This window comes from Mandrillus leucophaeus, unplaced genomic scaffold (assembly GCF_000951045.1).
Source record: "Mandrillus leucophaeus isolate KB7577 unplaced genomic scaffold, Mleu.le_1.0 Scaffold34, whole genome shotgun sequence".
Classification (NCBI taxonomy): domain Eukaryota; kingdom Metazoa; phylum Chordata; class Mammalia; order Primates; family Cercopithecidae; genus Mandrillus; species Mandrillus leucophaeus.
In genome coordinates this window covers 2,001,086-2,021,074 of record NW_012103587.1, presented here as the reverse complement: position 1 = coordinate 2,021,074, position 19,989 = coordinate 2,001,086, and the positions used below count along the sequence as shown (strand labels likewise).

At 51.8% G+C, this 19,989-nt stretch overlaps 1 protein-coding gene across 1 annotated transcript in view; it reads right to left on the bottom strand.

The window, feature by feature from the left end:
- Positions 1-19,989, bottom strand: part of AACS (acetoacetyl-CoA synthetase) — an 88,031-nt gene that overhangs the window by 17,084 nt on the left and 50,958 nt on the right. The window contains exons 8-14 of the mRNA XM_011988882.1: positions 16,585-16,709; positions 10,332-10,396; positions 10,075-10,197; positions 6,835-6,948; positions 5,647-5,772; positions 987-1,056; positions 227-285 (exon numbers count right to left, since the gene is read on the bottom strand). Coding sequence (XP_011844272.1) covers positions 227-285; positions 987-1,056; positions 5,647-5,772; positions 6,835-6,948; positions 10,075-10,197; positions 10,332-10,396; positions 16,585-16,709 — 682 coding nt within the window. The remainder of the gene's footprint in view (positions 1-226; positions 286-986; positions 1,057-5,646; positions 5,773-6,834; positions 6,949-10,074; positions 10,198-10,331; positions 10,397-16,584; positions 16,710-19,989) is intronic.

Sequence of the window (19,989 nt, the reverse complement as noted above, 5' to 3'; positions counted from 1 at the left end):
GGCAAAGGGACCTTAAAGACTCCATTCGAGGTTTTATGAGGACAGCAGTGTGGGCAAGGTATGTTCTGGAAAGGAGGTCAGGCTCACAAACGTCCACTGTCACACCAGAGACCAAGGGGCCGGAGTTGTGCCAAAGGTGGGGCCTTTGGAAAGGGCCCGGGGGCTCCCGCCAGGACCCTCCTCCTTCCTGGAGACTGGAGAACACTCAGGGAGGGGAAGCACGTACCGATGTTATAGATTTCCGAGCTGCCGAACCGCACCCCGTTGGGGTTGAGTGTGCCGTCACTGGAAAGAGAGAAGAGGTCAGGGCCACACTGCAGCTCTGGAGTGAGGCAAGTCCCAGGGGTCCCACGGGAGGGTGGTCACCCCCTCTCCATTCCACATGGCATCCCCCAGGACTAGTCATGGACACTCCCCTCCCCAGCTCCTTGCCCTGCCACCCAGCTCTTTCTCCCTCTCAGGTTAAAGCTCGACATCGAGGGAGGCACCTCTGTGCAGGAACATCTGTCACCTTGCTCCCTTCCCACCTGCACACGTGTCCCCCATTGCGGGTGTGGACGCTGCTGTGCCTTTGCCGTGGGGCCCCCACCCTGACACCCCCTACCCGAGAACCGCATCACGGGGCAGGGAAACGTAGATCATGCCCAGACCCAGCCCTTGGGAAGGAAGCTGGCACAGGGATGCCCCACCCTAGGAATGACACAGGAAGGGTCCAAGATGGGGGATGGTCAGCCATGTCGCAGACTGAGCAGAAAATGCTTCCTTGGAGGTGGTCTTCAGGCCCAAGGACGGCGTGTGCATGGGCACAGGGGTGGGGAAACATGGCACAGCAGCCGGTGGGTGTGAGAGGTGTGGACACCCTGATGCTGGAGTGGAGTGGGGTGCCCAGGAAGGCACTGACTTTTACAGAAAGCGCCTCCTCCTCCACCCCCATGCCTCCGGAAGGTGAGGCTGCAGGGAAGAGAAGCCGACTCCGCAGCCCTTACCTCCGGCCAAGCATGATGATGCCCCCAGTCTTGGGGTTGATTCTGCAGTAGTCGCCATGAGCCCAGATGCCTGCAAGGACAGCAGAGGTGCCCGGTCACCCCGAGGAGAAGGGGCCGTGACGGGCTGCCTGGACAGACGCTGGGTGCGGGTCCAGACATAACTGGGGCCCAGAGGCAGGTCTGGCGTGGGGCTGGGGGCAGAAGGGAGCCAGACTGTTCCTGCCCCAAGGAACACGCCCTCTAGGGGGGCTGCTGCCCGGGCAGCTCTGACACAGCTGGCGAGGAGTAACGCAGCTCCTTGGGCACCAGCAGGGACCCGGGAATTCGCAGAGTGCGGGACCAAGCTCAGCCAGGCCACTGGGGGTCAACAGGAGTGTCTGGAGACAACCCTGAGTGTAGCACAGGAAAGAATGAGCCACGTCTTGGGAAGCAAGAGTGGCCGGGGCAGCGGAGGGCACAGGGTGTGAGAGGTTGGGGCCAGATCTTGGAATGGAATAGCCCATGACCAGGAAGGAGGCTACTGCACCAGTCCCAGTCACGCAGGCTTGAACCAAAGCATTAGCCACATGTGCAGAGAGCTGATTAGCAGGTAAGACCCAGGGGATGAAGGCCGGGGGGATAGAGGAAAGAGCCAAGGGTGACAGCAACACAGTGTCAGCAGGCCACATGAGTGGCCACGTGTGCAGCTGTTCAGAGAAGGCTTGCGCGCTGGGGTGGCGCCGTGAAGCTGATCAACCAAAGGGATCAAACCCCAGCTTTGGATGCAACATCTGAGGAGAGAGGTTCCTTTGCCACATCCTCTACCCAGGCGCCAAACAGTGAAGAGAAGCCACGCATCTGAGAGAGTCACCAAGGGAGCAGTTAACCAGCTGGGGGCCTCCTGCTGCTGACACCCACGCCCAGCCCTTGATCAGCCACACTGAGGGGAACTGGCTGGCCGTAATCAAAAGTGCATCTCTGCCGCTTTGCAATGCCGGAAGTCATCTGCCTCAGCAGCAGGCTGGCCTCCTGCAATAACGCCCCGAAGATTCCCTGCGATCCGGGAAGGGAAAACAGTAAAGCGGCCAACTTCCGTGTCTTCACTGATGGGTGGCAGCCTCAAAAGGCATCTCTCACTCCCAAATCTCGACGTGTCTTCACTGACGAGCAGCAGCCTCAGAAGGCATCTCCTCCCCTCCAAATCTCGAGACACTTCCCCAGCACTTCTCCACTCTGAGGCAAGCGCTAACCCAAACAGCTTATGACTCAACAGCTACCTCGTCTATTCACGCGTTCATGTGACATCGTGAAGGAGACACTGCCACAAGCCACAACCGAGCCTTCTACGGGAACAAAGGCCAAGGGGACTGTGTATAGGGAGTGCACGGTCCCTGGGAGGCAGCTGAAGAGAATGAAATGAGCCCTACGCTAGTTATTCCGATGCAAAAAAAGAGAATTGCAGGCCTTCAGGTCTTTCCTCCCACCTCCCAAAGCTAGAGAACGAAACCAATTCTTCTCATTGGACTTTTAAAAGATTCACATACACAAGTAAGGAAAAAAAAAACCCACTGCTAGGCTTGCAATTGGTGTGCCCGGTTTCTGCAGGAACACATCCGCATGGCTACTCAGCAAACTGAGTTGATGAACGGCAGCCCCGGAAGAGCTGCAAGCCTGTGCCGCTCACCTGGGAATCCGGCCTCATCCTGGAACTTGGTGCCAGCAGCAACATACAGTCTTGTTTGCCAGGAGTCAGATCTCCCTTGAACTGGATGGGAAATTTCTGGGGTTTAGGGCCATTTGTAGTACTGTGCCCTAATTACTGAGACCCCGGAAATGCAGAGAAAAAGGAAGATGTAAATCCGCCCTGAAGAAATGTTCTTTTGTGGAAACTTCGCCCTGACACACTTTGATCCCTTGCAAAGCCGAGCTGAGAGGAGGAATCCACTAGGGGCTGGCTCCAGGGCACCACAAAGGAAGTGGTGTGATGGCAAAACAAAGCTACAGAAGCAATGTCTTCCTTTCTACAGCGGACTGAACAGATTTAGATCATTCTCATTCTTCAAGGCACTGACTTCAGCTCTGAGTCTCCTGGGAGCTGAGGCAAAAGTGGAAATACGGTGGGAACAGGTGACTGCCGATAACAGACCAGGCCTGTATGGAATGTGGCATCTGCAACGACCTAAATCTTAAGTCTCCTTTTACTTTCTTTTAAAATATTAAGTTTTTAAAAATAACAAAAAGTGGCCGGGCATGGTGGCTCATGCCTATTAATCCCAGCACTGTGGGAAGCCGAGGTGGATGGATCACAAGATCAAGAGTTCGAGACCAGCCTGGCTAACATAGTGAAACCCCGTCTCTACTAAAAATACAAAAATTAGCCAGGTGTGGCGGCGCACACCTGTAATCCCAGCTACTCAGGAGGCTGAAAGAGAAGCCGAGATCGTGCCACTGCACCCCAGCCCTGGGCAACAAGACGCCATCTCAAAAAAATAAAAAGCCCTGAAGAAAACCAAAATGGGCTCATCATCTCACCACTCATATAAGCCCTTATTCACACAATCACACATATATACTTCCCTTTTAAAATTTACACAAGGCTGGGTGTGGTGGCTCATGCTAGTAATCCCAGCACTTGAGGAGGCCGAGGCGGGAGGACTGCTTGAGCTCAAGAGTTCGAGACCAGCCTGGGCAACATAGAGAGACCTCATCTCTACAAAAAATACAAAAATTAACCAGGCATGGTAGCACACACCTGTAGTCCCAGCTATTTAGGAGGCTGAGGCAGAAGGATCCTTTGAGCCCTGGAGATCAAGGCTGCAGTGAGCTGAGATCACGCCACTGCGCTCCAGCCTGGAACAAAAAGGAGAACCCAACAAAAAAAAAAAAAAAAAAAAAAATTAAAATTTACATCAAAGGGATACTATGTCCTCTGTTCTTAAACTTTCATTTTCACTTACTAACTTCTTGGGTATTTTTCCATACCAGCACATGGCCTGTTTACATTTTCACCTGGCATCATTTTTTAAGGTAACAATGTCCATAAACCCACTCCCAGTTGTGGAAAGGAAGGCTTGCTCTTGTTGCTTGGTTTTGCCATCACGCCATTTCCTATACAGCCCAGGAATCTCTCAGCACTGCTGCTTGACGAATAGTCTAAGTGCAGCCTATATTCACCCTGTCCATGATAAACAGCTTCAGATCTCATTATCTGATCTGCCTTTGTCTTTCCATATTTATTCATCTCTCTCACCTACACCTAGGAAGTATCAGACGAAGCTACCTATAAAACTGACTTCATGATAGGATCATTTAAAGAGAAGCAAAATCTTACTCTAAAGGTAAGAGGACTACAAAAACAAAGCAATGAATTTAGCTCTGAGTTTCCTGGCAGCCAAGGCAAAAATGGAAATACAACACATCACAAAGTACTTGTCTTCTCCAAGAAGTAATATCAGTTTCAAAGAGATTATCCTGAAATTAATCCTGAGAGACATCTATCACATGAACCCTTGCACATGTGACAAAAAAAAAGTGACAGAAAAGAGTTTTCAAAGAGCAATGTTACAGAAGATGAAGGGCAGTCATTTCTTGGATGGATCCTCAAGCTGAGATTCTAATCCTTTTGGCCTCTCCTCCCAAGGCAGGGGTTCCTGCCCTCCTCTTTAGGGTCATCTGAAAAGTGTTTCTCTATATCCACTCTTGCTTTTCTGCATTCGTCTGTCTACACAGCTGCTCACAGCAGGAGCCAAGGTGGGGCATAGGTGCAGCAGGTATGCAGTGGAGGCTGAGCCACCCCTGGGGGGATGCCCCACACTGCTGCAGAAAGGCGCTATTCCAGGCACAATGGCTTTTACGGTGACACGCAAACACGCAAGGCAGGAAGGATCCCTGGCAAATCCTACCACTTGCCGCTTTCTGATTCTCCATACGTGGTCTGTGCTAAACCAGATTACCTTTTGAGAGACTGCAGAAAGCAAGTACTGAGTATAAATAACTCTGGAACAGAAGGCTTGCTAAACGATGAATTATACAGCAGCAATAACTCGAGACTGCTTATGAAATAAGATTAGAGGGAGGCAGGAATCAGAGCTTTAAATAAAAGACTTCCCTGCTTTGGGGCAAGGCACCACTCAAAAGATGACACCCAAGGGTGTCAGTCTATGTGAGAGTGACATGTCGGGTTGTAAATCCTTCCACCGCAAGAGCGCTCTTCCTCTAGCATCTCCATGAGGACTGGATGATGGTGAGAGACATGAAGGAAGAGACCCGAGCCAGACACTACTTCCACATGCCATTCCTCTTGAACAGGCAAGCATCACCCTGTTTCAGCGAGTGGGCCCTGCACCCTCCACTCTCCCACATGCAAACCAGAGGCTCCTGCCAGCTCCCAGCAGCAGGGGCTGGAGCCAAGACGCTCTGGGCAGAGGTAGCTGAGATTCAACTAAACCAGATTACAGTTGCACACGATAGCTTCAAGCTGAACACAACACGATATTGACCAAAAATTCATTATCGCCCCACTGGCAGAATGAGCTATAGGCAGCTTCTCCAAGCCCTGGTGGTGGGGGAAGGAAGACGGGAGGGGCAGGATGGGAGGGGAGGGACAAGGGTACAGAATTAGACAGAGAAGGCCCAGCCAAGGCAGAGGCTGGGCAGCTCTTTCTGCATCTCTCCAACCAACCTGGGAATTTGGAGAAATACGCCTTCCTGTACTTGTTGCCATTCTCATCATTCCAGAAGTGTGTGGGCTGGCAAGGGATCGGCTTAGTACACACCAGCTCGCCGCTCTCTCCCCAGACCGCCTTTCCTGGTATAGGAGAATTAAAAATAAGCCCAACGCACACCACAGCCACACACCCTGGCTTGTCTCTCTCTCTTTCTTAAGCTATTACTTATTATGCAATATTTCAGACATATACAAAGGTACAGAGATGGTCCACACCCACACACCTGTCATGGCAGCCTAATAATGCGTTCCTCCCAGATGAAGTCCCCTCCCTGTGTGCTCCCCAAAATCGCTGTCTGGGATGTAGTGATTTGTTATTCCCATGTGTGTTAACATTTCTGCTCCATCCACACGCTTCCCTGAATAGCATATGTCGTCATTCTGCATGCCGTTGAACACACACATACTGTCCTTCTACGTGTCCCGCGTCTTCCTGTGCTCACTCAGCATGACATCTGGGTGGCTCGTTCGGGCTACTAGAACTCACTGTGGTTCATTCATATTCACCACTTAGTCATTCTCCACCTGTGATCACGGAGTTTCTTCTTCCCAAGGATGGACATTTCTATTGTTCCCAATTTTGTTTTCCGTTACAAATCATGGGGCTACAAACATTCTTGCGTGTATCACAAGTAAGTCTTCTAGGAGTGGAATTCCCAGATCACAGGGCACGTATCCATCTTCAGCTTCACTGACTACTCCCACATTGCTCTGCAGAGCAGCTGCACTGAGCCCTGCTCACCCCTCCTAGCACAGCTGGATTTCTAGCTGCCAGGCCCAGCACACCGGGAGACTATCCCTTTCATGACCAGGTTCTCAGAAGCTCAGAGCTGGCGGCTGCCTGTGTATCCAGCACCGGGGTTCGGATGCAGCGCAGGGACCACCCAGCTGCCCGCCGTGCCTGAGCACATAGGTCTCCACCTGTCCTCCAGCTCGACCCTGACCTCTCAGGGGCTGGGGATCAGGAGCCCGGTGGGTGTTAAGCCAAGCTGCGGGGAAAGGACATCACAATGCAAGTGACAGGGGCCTCCCCTCCGAGGGCTGTTTTGGAGAACTATCACCAAGCAAAGTTACACATCCGAGCGCTCCCAAGCTCCCAACTCACGCCTAATCACAGAAAGAAACAGTTGGCGGAGCCATCACCTTCCTCGTTCCACGCCTCCACAGCCATGCCCAGGTTCCGGGCCTGAATCTCCCCTTTATACACAGGAAGAGAAAAATTGTGGCCCATGAAGCAGGAGATGATGTCGGTGCCTCCTGTAAGCAATGGCAAAGGGAGATTCAAAATTCAGAAGCCCCAGACAAATTGCATTAAATTAGTGAGCAACAAAGGAGAAAGTGCCAAGAGGACAAAGAGCTAGTCTCCCAGACACACACTACAACATCCCAGACAGGTGGGGCTTCTCTTCAGGGAGCAGTGGGAGAGGTGATATGGAATTTGGAATGAATCCCCATCTGGTAATTGACGTTTTGGCCGAGTCTTCCTGCTAGAGGATCCGCTAAGTAAATGACCTCCTGTGGTCACGCTGACATTCAAGACTCAGGATCATAGAAAATGGAAGCTTTGCCTGTGATATCCACCTGGCAGGCACTGCCTTGGTGGACCCGTGACATGGGAAGGCTCGAGTGCCGTGGTTTACGTGGACTTCATGGTTGGAAAAACAGAAATGTGGCCGGGCGCAGTGGCTCACGCCTATAATCCTAGCACATTGGGAGGCCAAGGTGGGCGGATTGCCTGAGCTCAGGAGTTCGAGGCAAGCCTGGGCGACATGGCGAGACCCCATCTCTACTAAATATACAAAAAATTAGCCGGGTGTGGTGGCACGTGCCTGTAAATCCAGCTACTCAGGAGGCTGAGGCACAAGAATCACTTGAACCCAGGAGGCAGAGGTTGCAGTGAGCCAAGACTGTGTGTACCACTGCACTCCAGCCTGGGCGACAGAGCAAGATTCTGTCTCAAAAAAAAAAAAAAAAAGAAAGAAAAAAAGAAAAAAAAAGTTCCCAGCTGCAAGACCGTGGAGTGTGATTTTCTTTCTTTCTTCAAGCAGTGAATAAAATGTGATGTCTTCTCTGGCATTTCATGTCACTGACTGACGTGTCCCACGACAATGAGTGAGTCACGTTCGTTTCTGCCACCATCGAGATCTGAGCAGGGCCCCTGACCTCCTTCCTGCTGCTCTCCCTGCTGGTGGGAATGTCTCAGACCCCCCATCTCAGGCTGAGGAACCAACGGTGGGGAGGAAGGTTGGGGGGTCGGCCTCAGGCTTCGGGCAAATGGCACCTCTTAAAGAGGTGCTTTGAGAGTATGTTTTTAAATCACAAGGAGAAAAATCAGAACTACAAATGTGTAAAAAAAATAAAATAAAAGTGACCCAGGCCAGGCACGGTGGCTCATGCCTGTAATCCCATCACTTTGGGAGGCCAAGGTGGGAGGATCACTTGAGCTTAGGAGTTCAACAGCCTGGGCAACATGGTGGAACCGCATCTCTACAAAAAATAAAAAAACACAGCTGAGCATGCTGGCGTACACCTGTGGTCCTAGCTATTCAGGAGGCTGAGGTGGGAGGATCACTTGAGCCCGGGAGGTGGAGGCTACAGTGAGCCACGATCATGTCACTGTGCACTCCAGCCTGGGCAACAGAGCAAAACCCTGTCTTTAAAAAAAAAAAAAAAAAAGTGACCCAAAGATTTCTATGGGCAGCAAAGGAATCAACTCTTAAGTCACATGAAGGGGAATTGAGGTGTGTACCCTAAACTACATCTGTGTAAAAAGGGGGTGCTCTCACCCCAATTACACACACTCGTAAACACACACTCAAGCACACACGCTCACCTATGCACAGAACATCTTTGAAGGAAACGACATCGGCTTCCTTGGGGAAGGAGGACGGCAGCAATGAGGATACCTTTGTGTACTCTGAATTTTTTTTACCACGTGCATGAACCATGTTCTAAAGCACAACTTTATGTTAAGAAAAAAGTTATGAGAAAAAATGCACTTGGGGGCCAGACACAGTGGCTCACGCCTGTAATCCCAGCACTTTGGGAGGCCAAGGTGGGTGGATCACCTGAGGTCAGGAGTTCAAGATCAGCCTGACCAACATGGTGAAACCCCATTTCTATTAAAAATATAGAAAAATTAGCTGAGCATGGTGGCACATGCCTGTAATCCCAGCTACTCGGGAGGTTGGGGCATGAGAACTGCTTGAACCCAGGAGGTGGAGGTTGCAGTGAGCTGAGATCACACCCACTGCACTCCAACCTGGCTGACAGCGCAAGACTCTGTCTCAAAAAAAAAAAATTTTTTTCACTTAGAATCCACATATAATACACTCATATTATACACACACGAGTGTGCACGTACACATCCATATATTCCTGTTTTTCACCTGCAAAAATGACCGCACCTTGTAATTCTGCAATCTGATTTTTTCACTCATCATGACCATGTTTCAATGTCCATCAGTGTATTTCTTCACTTCTAATGGCTTCATAAATTAAGAATGTGCCCTAAATTATTCAATCAATTTCCTTCTGCTGGGCATACAGGTAGCATCTATTTTTTACTTATATAAACAATGTTGCCATATTTGTCCTTCCATACAGTGGATTCTCACTATTTGCGGATTCTGTTTTTGGGAATTTGCCTACTCACTAAAATGTATGTGTAACCTCCAGATCTATAATCTGGAGCTTCTGCGGTCACTCTCAGACACTGCAGAGCAGTGAAAACCCAAAGCCACCCAGGCACATTCCCACCGAGGTCACACAAGGCGACATGGCCTCCCTGCCTCGCTCTCACACGCAGGAGACCGGGGCAGGGTGGGTTAGGGTGCTCTGTTCCTGGGCTTGGCATCACAGCTCTGGCATCTGACAGTGGGGTGGCCTTGGGCAAGTCACTGAATGCTTCTGAACTGCATTTTCCCTTTCGCAAGACAAAAAATACAGAACCTGGCCGGGCGCAGTGGCTCAAGCCTGTAATCCCAGCACTTTGGGAGGCCGAGACGGGCAGATCACGAGGTCAGGAGATCGAGACCACCCTGGCTAACACGGTGAAACCCCGTCTCTACTAAAAATACAAAAAAAAAAAAAAAAATATAGAACCTACCAAGATGTATTGTTTTGGATTTTAAGACTATAATCAATGTGAGAGGTGTGTGTATATAAATGTATTTCCCCCAGGAGCAAGGGTCCTGTATGGGCTGACTCGGAGTTCACAGTGACTTCGTGGAGCATCACTGCCTCAGATAATGAGAAGGCATTGTGTGTATTGGCTGCCCAGCGGACTGTGTCCTTGGGATGAATCCAAGCACTGGGCAGAGGTGTGCATACTTATGGGGCCGGCGGGGATGGCTGGAAGAACCGTCCCCCCTGGGGCCGTACCTGAGATGGAGCCCAGGAGGATGCTGCTCTTGATGCACCTGTAGACATACTCGTAGCTCTGGGCTTTCAGTGGGGAGCCAGTGGACAGGATCGTGTGGAGCATCTGAAGACTGTGGGTTTCCACTGGGGCGAACAATCACCAAAAGATTAAAACTAAACCCAGTGCCTGAAGCCCCTCACGCGCAAGCAGGAAACAGGATGGATTTAATTTCCTTGATTGGCAGTACGGGGAATGAATATTAAAGAGGCACACTCACCCGGCTTCATGGCCTTCTCTTCCAGCACCGACAGCCACTTGGCCCCGGTTACCAGGACAGTGATGCTAGGGTGCAGGCGGGAAAGAAAACACCAGAAACCCTTCAAGGCTCTTGTACCAAAGCTTTCTAAAGTTAGGGATTTATTTCTGAAAAGTTTGCAAAACCCAAGAGAGAGCAGTTTTCTGGGTTGAATTCATACTTCGTGTTTACTCAAGTCTGAGTCACGGCACCTGCCTTGCTCACAAGCGCACCTGACTGCTCTTTATGCTGATTCCAGCACGCAGGGCCGGTTCCCTTTACCACGAGGCTTCACATACAACAGCGGCTCACCTGAACCCATTACCTTCCCAACTGCAGAGTATTTTATCTTGGGGGACCAAAGGAAGCCATAAAATCAAGTCCCCTCAAATTCTATCCTCACACATTCATTCACCAATGAAGAGAGGGTTACAGAATTTTTTTTTTTTTTTTTTTTTTTTGGAGTACAGTGGCCGGATCTCAGCTCACTGCAAGCTCCGCCTCCCGGGTTCACGCCATTCTCCTGCCTCAGCCTCCCGAGTAGCTGGGACTACAGGCACCCGCCACCTCGCCCGGCTAGTTTTTTGTATTTTTTTAGTAGAGACGGGGTTTCACTGTGTTAGCCAGGATGGTCTCGATCTCCTGGCCTCGTGATTCGCCTGTCTCGGCCTCCCAAAGTGCTGGGATTACAGGCTTGAGCCACCGCGCCCGGCCTACAGAATTATTATAATTATTTTTTTTAGACAGAATCTCCTTCTGTTGCCCAGCCTGGAGTGCAGTGGCGCAATCACAGCTCACTGCAGCGTCCAACTCCCGGGCTCAAGTGATTCTCCCACCTCAGCCTCCCAAGTAGCTAGAGCTACCAGTGTATGCCACCACGCCCAGCTAAGAGACAGGGTCTTGCTATGTTGCCAGGCTGGTCTTGAACTCCTGGGCTCAAGTGATCCTCCTGCTTTGGCCTCCCAAAGTGCTGGGACAATTTTTTATTTGTTAAAACATGTGCCATACTTGAAACTCTCCACCCATCCCCTTTTCTTAAACAAGTTCACATTTTTATGAAACTCAGAAAAGTGCAGCTCTTCTTGAATGTTCAGAATCCGCAGTTCTATGCATTTGTGCTCACAGAACGACACACGCTGCTGAATATACATCACTGCGTGTTCAAGGGCAGCCCTGTCTAACATGCTATTTCCTTCCTCAGCTTTTCTTCCAGCCAGGTGGCCCTTCACATGTAAACTCAGTCGGCCCAACTAAAGAACACTGTTCTCTTCGGGGCCTAGAGGAGGCTGTGAGATTCAGACTCTCCTGGGTCACTCTGGGCAGTAGAACCTCACTCCTGCACATCCGGTGGAGAGACTCATCCCAAGGAAGACTGTCATGACACTTGCTGTCTGAAGCCACGAGGCAACATGGCACAGAACACCCCGGAATTCAGGGCTGGCTGGGCTGGGTGTGGCTAAGGTAATGGCAGGGTGGGTCTCCCTCCACTCAAGGAGGCAGGTTACCATGGTCCTTCCACCTCCCACACCTTCATTCTCTTACTTCCCCAGACCCATCCTGCCACCAACAAAGCCACCACTGTACCCTAGAGATGGTTGAAGTTTTGGGGGAGGGAGACTAGCTCCTCCCACTGTCCCCCATGCTTCTTTCATAAACTCAGAGTTTGATTAACTACTTCCACATCATAGCCAAGGATTAAGGTGTCACTCCCTTTGCAAGTATCACTAACAGAGGATGGAGACCTCATGACTCTAATGGTGATCACCCGGCCCTGAGCAGCAGTGACCGCCTCCAGCTACAGGTACAAAGCTCTCTAATCAACAGGCACGCCCAAACAACACAGGGGTTTTGTGCAATCCCCCTACTGCCCACCCCCAGAAAACTCGAAGGCTTTCTGTGATTTTAAAGTGCATCTAAGTGCAGGCAAGACTCTGTAAACCCTGATCTTGGTGAGGCTCCGCCAGCACTCGGAGGTGGTGCTCTCCGGCCTGTGCGTCACAGCCCTGCTTGTCTGAAGAAACAGCAAAGTCCTCCATCTGTCTCCAGGGTGCACGTAAGAGGGTTAGGAAATTCAATACCATTCAGCTCTTGGAAGCACGGGAGCCCACCTGCAGGTACTCATGCCACGTCTTATTTCTAGCAAGTACTGTAGGGGTCACTGCACAAAAGCATGAGACAGCGTCAGGGCCCTAAACCGTTGGGACCCAGTGCCCACGACTGCCCGGAGCCCTGTGCGGAGCCAAGTGTGGATCAGCCCACAGGCAGCCCCTCCAGGGTTGCCGCTGCGCCTGTGGGCTCAGCAATCTCAGTCTCTCAGCTTCTGCCCCTGCCCCTGCCCTGGCAATGCTTTCTTCGCTCAGGCGCTACACCGCCCTTTTCTGTTGGTTTGTTTGTTTTGTTTCTGAGATGGAGTCTCTCTGTGTCACTCAGGCTGGAGTACAGCGGGGCGATCTCAGCTCACTGCAACATCTGCCTCCAGGGTTCAAGTGATCCTCCTGCCTCAGCCTCCCAAGTAGCTGGGATTACAGGCCTGCACCACCACACCTGGCTAATTTTTGTATTTTTTGTATTTTTAGTAGAGATGGGGTTTCACCATGTTGGCCAGGCTGGTCTCGAACTCCTGACATCATGATCCGCCCACCTCAGCCTTCCAAAGTGCTGGGATTACAGGCGTGAGCCACCGCGCCCGGCCTACACTGCCCTTTTAATAACATGAACCAGATCCGTGTTCTCATGATTCAGTGTCCACTGCTCTTCCATTCCACTCGGGGAAAAACTCACCCTTCAAGCAGCCCCAAAAGTCCCCGCCCCTCCGGCGCTACCCCCGCCCCCCGCCCCCAGCCCCGCATCAACCCTTCACACTCGGGCCACAGCAGGCCCCTTCCAGCTTCCACAACACGTGGATCTTAGGCCCACCTCCTGGTGGTTCCCTCTGCCGGAAGCACACGTCCCCAGTTGTGCAAAAGTAGTTCCTGAACCTTCCAGCCTCAGCCCAAATGTTAAGACGTCTTGAGGACTCCCTGACCCCAGGTCTCTGATGGCACTCCTCAGAGCCCGAGGTTGGCCTCTCTTTTCCTTACCTTCCCCCTCCCAGTACCAGCCCCATGAGGACAGAGCGTGCTGGCCCCTGGTCGCTGCTGTGTAGCCCCCAGGACCCAGCAGGGAGCTTGGCTCACAGCACGCAGTCCAGCACACACTGGGTGTAGATCCTGGCAAAGTGCCGTCCAACCCATGCACTTCCTTAGAAGGACAAGCCTGCTTACCGGCGAGGCCCCTGCCCTCTAGAACCACCATTCAGAGACAGGCAAAACCGGGCAACCCAGACAACGTCCACGCCTGCCCCGCTACTAGCAAACTGGACAAAGTCCCCAGGGTTCTGGCCCTAATTCCATCCAGAATAGTCCCCTCACTAGAACCCAGAAACACACCCCTGTGAAGAAGAAAATTCGCCTTTTAAAATTATCTTGTCTGTGGCTACAAAATAAATGCTCTTTGATCAAAGGTGTCAATAAGGCTGGGAGCTGACATGCCGGTAATCAATAGAGATCTCACCCCACATTTACTAACAGACGTGGGTTTTAAGCAGAGGCACTGAGACAGCACCATGAGGACTGTGCCTGTCCCGCGCACCTCTTGCCACAAAACAGGGTTTGCTGTGACTGCTTTCAACTGCTGCACAGCATTCAGTTTCCAGGAGGTGGACAGAACCGAGCTGAAGTGTCCTTCCCTCCCAGCACCCGCTCCCTCTCACTGCTGGTGGCGACCAGTGCAGTGGTTTAAGGCCCGCATCCTTCCAAGAGCCCCTCACCGGCAGCCCCTGCCCAGGTGCCGAGTCACACCTGCCTCGCCAAACTGCACAGGAGGCTCTCCCAGGCAGGGCGAAGGCCACTTCCAGAGGAAGCCCCGTGACAGCATGACCACACCTCAGTCAGCCTCAGTGCTCTGGCCAACCTAGGGCCCGTGATTATGGCACGGAACCAGCCACCGTGCTGTGAACACTCGCACATGTACGCGTGCGCACAGGCACATGCACACATACACAAAGCACACATGCATCCACACGTACAGCAAACATTCACAGCTGCATGCACACACACACCCACCTATACATGCACACACATCCATGCGCTCACTTGCACTCTCACATGTATGTGCACACACTCATGCACATATGCACTCCCACAACCCCTTTCACATGATCACGCTCCATGCACACACACACACTTTCACATACACTTGTGCACACACGCAGACTCACACCCATGCACACACAGAGCAGGGTCTCCCTGGGACGCTTCATCCCTGGATCTCATTAGCACCGGGCCCCAGTGATGTACATTTCCCTCTCCAGTAACCCCCGACCCAGTGCATGCCTCTCCAACACACCAATAAACGTTCCTCCACCTGGAGCCTGGCTTGAGGGTAAAAGGGTGAAGATTCTAAAGCCATCTGAGGTTCCCAGGGATTTGATTAACCTTTTGCTGGAAACCATCTCATTAGGAAATAGCCTTCCTCACTAAGATTGTGAGCCAAATGTCACGATTTAAATATTACCCAGGCCAAGTTATAATTAAAATGTTAATGGCCAAGGATTTAAAAACATGAGTGGCTCCTGTTCGCCCCATGAACAGATTCAGACATGGAGTAATTAGGACACTTCAGAGCATGGTTGTTTCTGGGCCCCTGGAGCTCTGGCGACTTCTATATTCTTATCTCTAGAAACACTGTCATTAGGCCAAGGGTGACCAAGACCACCGTGGCCAGAACACGCTAGCCAGTTGTGATTAATTCATCAGCAAAGTGCTGAAGAGACTGGATCTCCTGATGCCTTCTAATGATGATGATGATGATGGGGGCGGGGGGCGGCAGCAGGAACCCCTGCACCTATCCCCATTTGCATAATTCTCAGGCACCAGGAGGGTACCCAGTGTGTCTCTCCTAACTGGCTCCTGCCACTGCTCATGGGATTCCTGTCTACTGTCCAGCCAGGACCACAGGAAAGAAGTGACCACCTCCGGGGCCCCAGGAAGCACTCAGTGCAGTTATGATGAGGCGACCCTAGAAGACAGGTGGTTGCCAGCCCCCAGGGATGACTAGGGACAAACAGAGCTCTCCTTGTGCCAATGGGTTCAGGAGAAAGGTGGCAGGAAACCCAAACGCAGCCCCCCCAGTCACAGGTTCTGCACCCACCCCTCACGAACTTATCCACACACCTCCCCTGTGCATTCGGCCTTCACCTCACTTCATCTATGATATGTTTTAGCTGTCCCCACCCAAATCTCATCTTGAACTGTAGCTCCTATAATCCCTGCGTGTCGTAGGAGGGACCTAGTGGGAGGTAATTGAATCATGGGGGCAGGTTTTTCCCGAGCTGCTCTCTCGATAGTCAGTAAGTCTCACGAGATCTGATGGTTTTATAAAGGACAGTTCTCCTGCACACTCTCTCTTGCCTGTTGCCATGTAAGACATGCCTTTGCTCCTCATTCACTTTCCATCATGATTGTGAGGCCTCCCCAGCCACGTGAAACTCTGAGTCCATTCAACCTCTTTTTCTTTATAAATTACCCACTGTCGGGTATTTCTTCATAGTAGTATGAAAATGGATGAATACAATCTCACTCCTGAGTCTGCAGAACCCGTGTGAAACAGGACTCTAAGCGACCCTCAGTTTTCCTCCTTTTGCTGGGAAATGCCACAACTAGAGAAATAAGATCAATGCACAGCCCGATGACTGCAGCTGACAACACCGTACTGTGTAAGTGCTGGAACTTTGATAAGAGAGTCCATTTCAGGTGCTCTCCTTGCTAAAAACAAAAAGGTAACTGTGTGAGGAGATGCAAATGCGAATTTGCCTGACTGCACTACTCATTTCACTACGTGTATACACAGCAAAATACCATCCTGCGTGCCTTACGATACATACAATTTCTACTAAAAAGTAATCCTAAAAATAGAAATAGATTCTTAAAAGAAATGAGATTGCACGCTGCCCATAGGATTTTTCTCAGCCCTCACTCTGAAGGGAAGAGCCCTGGCCCTTGGCGTCCCTCCCTTCTTAACAGTTTCACCTACTGCTTCTGGCACCTCCTACACCCTCCTCTTGGAGACGGGGCGTCCACAAAGGCAGAGCATTCCGGAGACTGCCCCGAAGGCAGGCAGGACTCTGCATCTGATCCCAAGGAGCCTTCCCGGTGCTGCCTGTCCCTTGCTTTGAGCACGGCATCTTGGTACCTACCCTATCCTGTCAACCAGGTCCCAGAGCACGTTGGGCGTGGGCACCAGCGGGGAGCCATCATACAAGACCATGGCCGCTCCTGTGGCCAGAATGGACACCATCCAGTTCCACATCATCCAGCCGGCCTGCAAAGACAGGAGGGGTGCGGCTTCAGTGGGCGCTAGGCAGCTCCCCCAAGCGCTGCCCGCTCAGCTTCCTATGTCCCTGGGAAACCGTCTAAGATGGAGCCACAGGTTGGCACTAACTGCCCATTTCAAACGCAGGACATTCTGGTCCAGCAACTCCACATCTAAGAATGGATCGCACAGACATAGTCACACGTGTGCATGAAGACGCATCACAGAATGTCTGCTGCAGCCTTACTGGTGACAGAGACAAAGCAATGTAGGTGTTATGGACACAAGAAAGGTCACAGGAGGTGCACACTTGCTACTGACACTCCTACACAGTCACTGAACCCACATGAGGCGTTCTGAACAGCACCTGGCCCCCAGCAGTACGAAGGCAGCCATTGCACAGCCATGAAACAGAATGAGGTCCGGACTGACACGGAACCATCCCCAAGACATTGTTCATCCATGATGAATGGTGTCAGGAACCTGCCTCCTGCCTGCCACAGCCTAGGGCTGTCCCCAAATCACATGGGCTATAGTGACCCAAAACCAACGTCCCCCGGAAGGCCCACCCACACCTACTTCCCATGCACAAAGGCAGAGGGCACGAGGACACAGCCAAAGGTCTCCATTTAGTTGAGTTGCTTTCTTCCTTTTTTTTTTTTTTCCCCGAGACAAGGTCTCACTCTGTCACCTAGGCTGGAGTGCAGTGGCACAATCAGAGCTCACTACAGCCTCGACCTCCTAACCTCAAGTGATCCTCCTGCCTCAGCCTCCCATGTAGCTGGGACCACAGATGTGAGCCACCACACCCAGCTAATTTTTTTATTTTTTGTAGATAAGGTCTCACTTTGTTGTCCAGGCTAGTCTTGAACTCCTGGCCTCAAGGGATCCTCCTGCCTCAGCCTCACAAAGTGCTGGGATTACAGGCATGAGCCACTGCGCCTGGCCATTGAGCTGCTTTCTGAACAGGTCTTAATGTACTTATTCAGTTTCTTTTATTGAGGAACCGTTCCCCAAAGAGGAAACCAGTGCCTGGAAGCCCCAAGCAGCATAGCATTCCTGGCCACCTCATTGTCCAACAAAGCTGCTAAAAGTTGAGTCAAGGCCTGTTGGCCTTGTAATCCCAGCATTTTGCAGGGCAAGGTGGGAAGATCACTTGAGCTCAGGAGGTTGAGACCAGCCTGCGTAACTCAGTGAGACCTGGTCTGTATGGAAAAACAACTTTTTTTTTTTTTTTTTTTTTTTGAGACGGAGTCTCACTCTGTCACCTAGGCTGGAGTGCAGTGGCACAATCTCAGCTCACTACAATCTCTGCCTCCTGGGTTCAAGCGATCCTCCCACCCCAGCCTCCCAAGTAGCTGGGATTACAGGTGTCCACCACCACACCTGGCTAACTTTTTTGTATTTTTAGTAGAGACAGGGTTTTACCATGTTGGCTAGGCTGGTCCTGAACTCTGACCTCAAGTGATCCACCTACCTCATCCTCCCAAAGTGTTGGGATTACAGGCATGAGCCACCATGCCTGGCCTCTAGAAAAAAAATTTTTTTTAATTAGCCAGGCATGGTGGAGTACACCTGTGGTCTCAGCTACTTGGAGGCTGAGGTGGGAGGATTACTTGAGCCTAGGAGTTTGAGGCTGCAGTGAGCCATGATCACCACTGCACGCTAGGCTGAGCAACAGAGTGAGACTCTGTCGAAAGAAAAGAAGAAAGGCAAAGGGAGAAAGGGTGACAAAAGGCAAAGGGAAAATGGGAAAGGGAGGGGTAGGGAGGGGAAGGGAGGGGAAAGAAAGGGAAGGAAGGGTAAGGAAGGGAGGAGAAGGAAGGGAGGGAGGGAGAGTGGGTCACAGTACAGGCTGGGCCCAGGGCTGCAGGACATGAAACAACTGCCACGGAGGCTGCTGTTAGAACCCAGGTGGGGAGGCCAGGTGCGGTGGGGAGGCCAGGTGCGGTGGGGAGGCCAGGCACGGTGGCTCACGCCTGTAAACCCAGCACTCTGGGAGGCCGAGGCGGGTGGATCACGAGGTCAGGAGATCGAGACCATCCTGGCTAACACGGTGAAACCCTGTCTCTACTAAAAACACAAAAAATTAGCTGGGCGTGGTGGTGGGCGCCTGTAGCCCCAGCTACTCAGGAGGCTGAGGCAGGAGAATGGCATGAACCCGGGAGGCGGAGCTTGCAGTGAGCTGAGATCGCGCCACTGTACTCGAGCCTGGGCAACAGAGCAAGACTCCGTCTCCAAAAAAAAAAAGAACCCAGGTGGGGTCAAGCTGCTCCAAGAAAAATCTAACTGCCTGATTCTTAGTGGGCAGGATCCTTCCAGTAAAAATGAAATGCCTCTGAGAAAACTGCTCCAAATTTTTGAGTTCTTTCCATTGTATCTTTCCTCTCAATACAAGAGGCTCCCATTTTAAATTGCCGTGTCCCAGGGAAGCAGCTGAATCCTACATCATCGTAGCTGCTGGGAGCTTTCTGCAACTCCTTAAGGACACTGCACTGATGCTGCTGGCCGAGATTCCTGCTCAGAAATATTTGAGAAAGGATGCGGCACACAAGGGATCATTGGTGGGGGTGGGGCTAGCACCAGGATTCTACCTTAGGGACTGGGGACAGGGGTGGGTTGTAGAGCAAATCCCTGCAGCTGAAAGAAACCCGAATCTTTGTCCCAAGCCCCTTATTAATCCACAGCTGGTCACAGAGAGCCGGGAGGGGTCTCTCAATAGTCACACATCAAAAACACACCCAAGGTCACCACTCCTGAGTCTGTGTGAGATCCCAGGGGTCCGTCCCCTGCACCGGTGTATGTGTGAGGCCCCAGGAGTCTGTCCCCCCGCCTCCATCTGTGTGCAGTCCCAGGGGTCTGTCCCCACTCCTGCATCTATGTGAGGTCCTGGGGGTCTGTCCCCACTCCTGCATCTGTGTGCAATCCCGGGGGTCTGACACTCTCCTGCACCTGTGTGAGGTCCCAGGTGTCCGTCCCCGCTCCTGCATCTGTGGGCAGTCCCGGGGAGTCTCTCACAAGGGGTACAGAAGGGCCCTGGGCATCGACCTCACAGGTCAGGCATGTGCCTGCTGCATTCCACTCGGCATAAAAACTCAGCATGCCAGGGGCGGTGGCTCACGCCTGTAATCCCAGCACTTTGGGAGGCTGGGGCAGGTGAATCATGAGGTCAGGAGTTCCAGACCAGCCTGGTCAACATGGTGAAACCCCATCTCCACTAAAAATACAAAAAATTAGCTGGGTGTGGTGGCGCGTGCCTATAGTCCCAGCTACTCAAGGCTGAGGCAGA